This window comes from Tachysurus vachellii, chromosome 26 (genome assembly GCF_030014155.1).
Source record: "Tachysurus vachellii isolate PV-2020 chromosome 26, HZAU_Pvac_v1, whole genome shotgun sequence".
Lineage (NCBI taxonomy): Eukaryota > Metazoa > Chordata > Actinopteri > Siluriformes > Bagridae > Tachysurus > Tachysurus vachellii.
The window spans coordinates 2,125,537-2,128,036 of record NC_083485.1 but is presented as its reverse complement, the minus strand read 5'-3'; the positions used below and the strand labels follow the sequence as shown (position 1 = coordinate 2,128,036).

The 2,500-nt window shown below is 40.0% G+C and overlaps 2 protein-coding genes across 3 annotated transcripts in view; one reads left to right on the top strand and one right to left on the bottom strand.

Annotated features, from left to right (window-relative positions):
• myo1ca (myosin Ic, paralog a) overlaps positions 1–2,033 on the top strand; it is a 25,258-nt gene extending 23,225 nt beyond the window's left edge. For both annotated transcript variants that reach the window (XM_060863383.1, XM_060863382.1), the window contains exons 30-32: positions 27–124; positions 224–323; positions 1,096–2,033. In XM_060863383.1, coding sequence (XP_060719366.1) covers positions 27–124; positions 224–323; positions 1,096–1,125 — 228 coding nt within the window. In that variant the 3' untranslated portion in view covers positions 1,126–2,033. The remainder of the gene's footprint in view (positions 1–26; positions 125–223; positions 324–1,095) is intronic.
• A 121-nt stretch (positions 2,034–2,154) lies between these two features.
• Positions 2,155–2,500, bottom strand: part of LOC132841207 (uncharacterized) — a 7,325-nt gene continuing 6,979 nt past the window's right edge. The window contains exon 5 of the mRNA XM_060863479.1: positions 2,155–2,500. This exon is cut by the window's right edge and continues 1,467 nt beyond it. The gene's annotated coding sequence lies outside the window, so the exon portion shown is untranslated.

Genomic DNA, 2,500 nt, shown 5'->3' with positions numbered 1-2,500 from the left:
GTGACTCTCGACTTTTCCACTTTAAGGGCGACCTTGTGCTGCAGAGCGACCACGTGATCGAGGCTGTCACCAAGCTGGCCATTCTGTCAGACAAGATACACAACGTCAATGTCAGTCATGACAGGTGTGTGTGTGTGTGTGTGTGTGTGTGTGTGTGATGAGGTTAAAAAAGGTATTCTGACCCTGATCGCTCTCTCTCTCGCTCTCTCTCTCTCTCACTCAGAATTAGGTTTGCAATAGCCCGGGGCAAAGAGGGCATAATTGACTTCACCTCTGGGGCAGAGCTACGAGTGGTAAAGGCCAAGAATGGACACCTGGCTGTGGTGAGATACACCTTTTTTTTCTGTTTGGTTCACCCAGAGACAGAACGTGAGTTCTAGCCAAGACCAAAAGCAGTCAGATAGCAGAGATGAGAGATCAGACATATCTGTTACGTCTATCAGTTTAACATTAAACCTGAATCATAGCTTATAATCCGATAATGAAATGAACTCTATACGTTTTAGAACCACCGTGTTTCTTGTTCCAGTCAGAGAAACATGAACAGATAAACAGAAACGCATCGAACACTGCTCAGTGCTTAAGGACCTCTCACCTCATGCAGAATGGGCAAATCCCTACAGTCACATTTCAAAATCTACTGGAAAGCTTTCCCAGAAGAGCAGAGGCTGTTATAACAGTAAAGGGGGAAAATAATGCTCTTGTTGAAGAGCATGCCCATGGTGTTGAAGTTGCCACATATGGGAGAGTTGGTCAGGTGTCAAAAAAACCTTTGGTCATATAGCGAACATTATCATGTTCTGTAACAATATCAAAATATGCGTTACGCTTAACGTCTGAATGTTGTCTCATGTTAGCTAACGTTTATAGTTAGCAGTTAGTCCCAACGTGTCCTTAACTTCACCAACATCTGAGTCACACTTCTAAAGAACTGGATGTGATTAAAAGCGGATATTTCTATTAGACAAGATTCTAACACTTACTGTATACTGCTTAAGCCTTAAAGCTCCAGTCTTGTAGAAAAAAAAAACAACTTTGGCCTGATGGAATAACCCTAACCGCTCCGGACTGTTTTTTTTTTTTTATTCCCCCTAGACGGCACCCAGACTCAACAGCAGCGTATGATCGCGTGTCGACCAATCGCAGCTCGCTATGAAGAAGCGTTCATCACGATGGACCAATTAAACACTGAAGAATAATCTGCTTATGCCAATCTCCATACAATCACTACACTTTGTCTTGCTGAAGTGAAAAATGAGCTCATGGTTTATTTTGATCGTTCATTCCAAATGAACGCCACTAACTTTTAACCCTTTTTTTTTTTTTCATTGTTTGATTTTCACAGTAAAAACATTTACGCAGCCAGACTAATGACACGAATTCTGCACCAGTTACAATGATAGTTTTAGCCTTTTAATGATCCTTTTGTGACTTTCGAACACTTTGGGAATATCGTGAAAATTTACGATCGTTTTTTGCTTTAATTTTGCAATTTGGACCTTCTTTAGTGTGTGCGGGCGGTGCAGAGGATTAGGCTTGAGGCATCTGGTACATCTTAGCTTAAGGCTCACGGCACAGCTTAACGAGCACGGCACACTTTGAGGAAGGCGCTAACCGAGCCTCTTCTACATAAAGATCCCAGAAGCTTGTGATTGGCTAACGTCTCTCTGATTGACAGCGGAGAGAGTCCTGCTCTCTGACACACCTGACCGTCGCTTCAATGTAAGGAGTAAAACCTGCAAACTCCTGACGATAGGGTCAAACCTAACCCATGTGTGTGATGACTTCGACATGCTGTCTGCACATCGCCAAACTGGTAACTGAAAATTTCTCGTTAGCTAAATGAGCTTTTGTAAGAAATTAAGGAAAATAAATACATCCTTTTTATGGGCCCAAAACACACAAAATATTACATAACGTGTTTTAGATCCTGTGATAATGAAGCCTTTTAAGGTGTTATTTCTGATTTTTCTGATTTTGTACAACTCCCCACCCATCTGTACACGTGTGCTTATAAAAGTCACAAATACACACTTTTAACTGTTCAGTATTTTTATTTGTGTAACTCAGTACATCTGCAGCATCGATTAGATTCTTCAGTACTTAAAATTAAAGGAAAAAAAATCATTCGTACAAAACAAAATGTGTGATTACTGTTAAATAAATACTGATAAATAAATAAGTGAATGAACAAATAAATAAATAAATAAATTACTGAATAAATACATAAGAGTATGAGTACAGGGAAAGTACAGGGGAAGAGGTTGGCTAAAACAACCAATCCTTCAGTTCTTGCCTAATTCACAGACGGAGGAGGAAGTTTGGGTTAGTTTGGGAAATACCACAGCGATTTTCTTAAGACAGTCTAAACCGATACTATATTGGGAGGAAATGATGAAAGAGAAAAAAATGCACAGCAAAACCATGCACTTTGTCTAAACCTGTGCACTGGTTCAGCAAACTGTAAACTCTTATTATCACTTCAACAGAGAGTTAAATA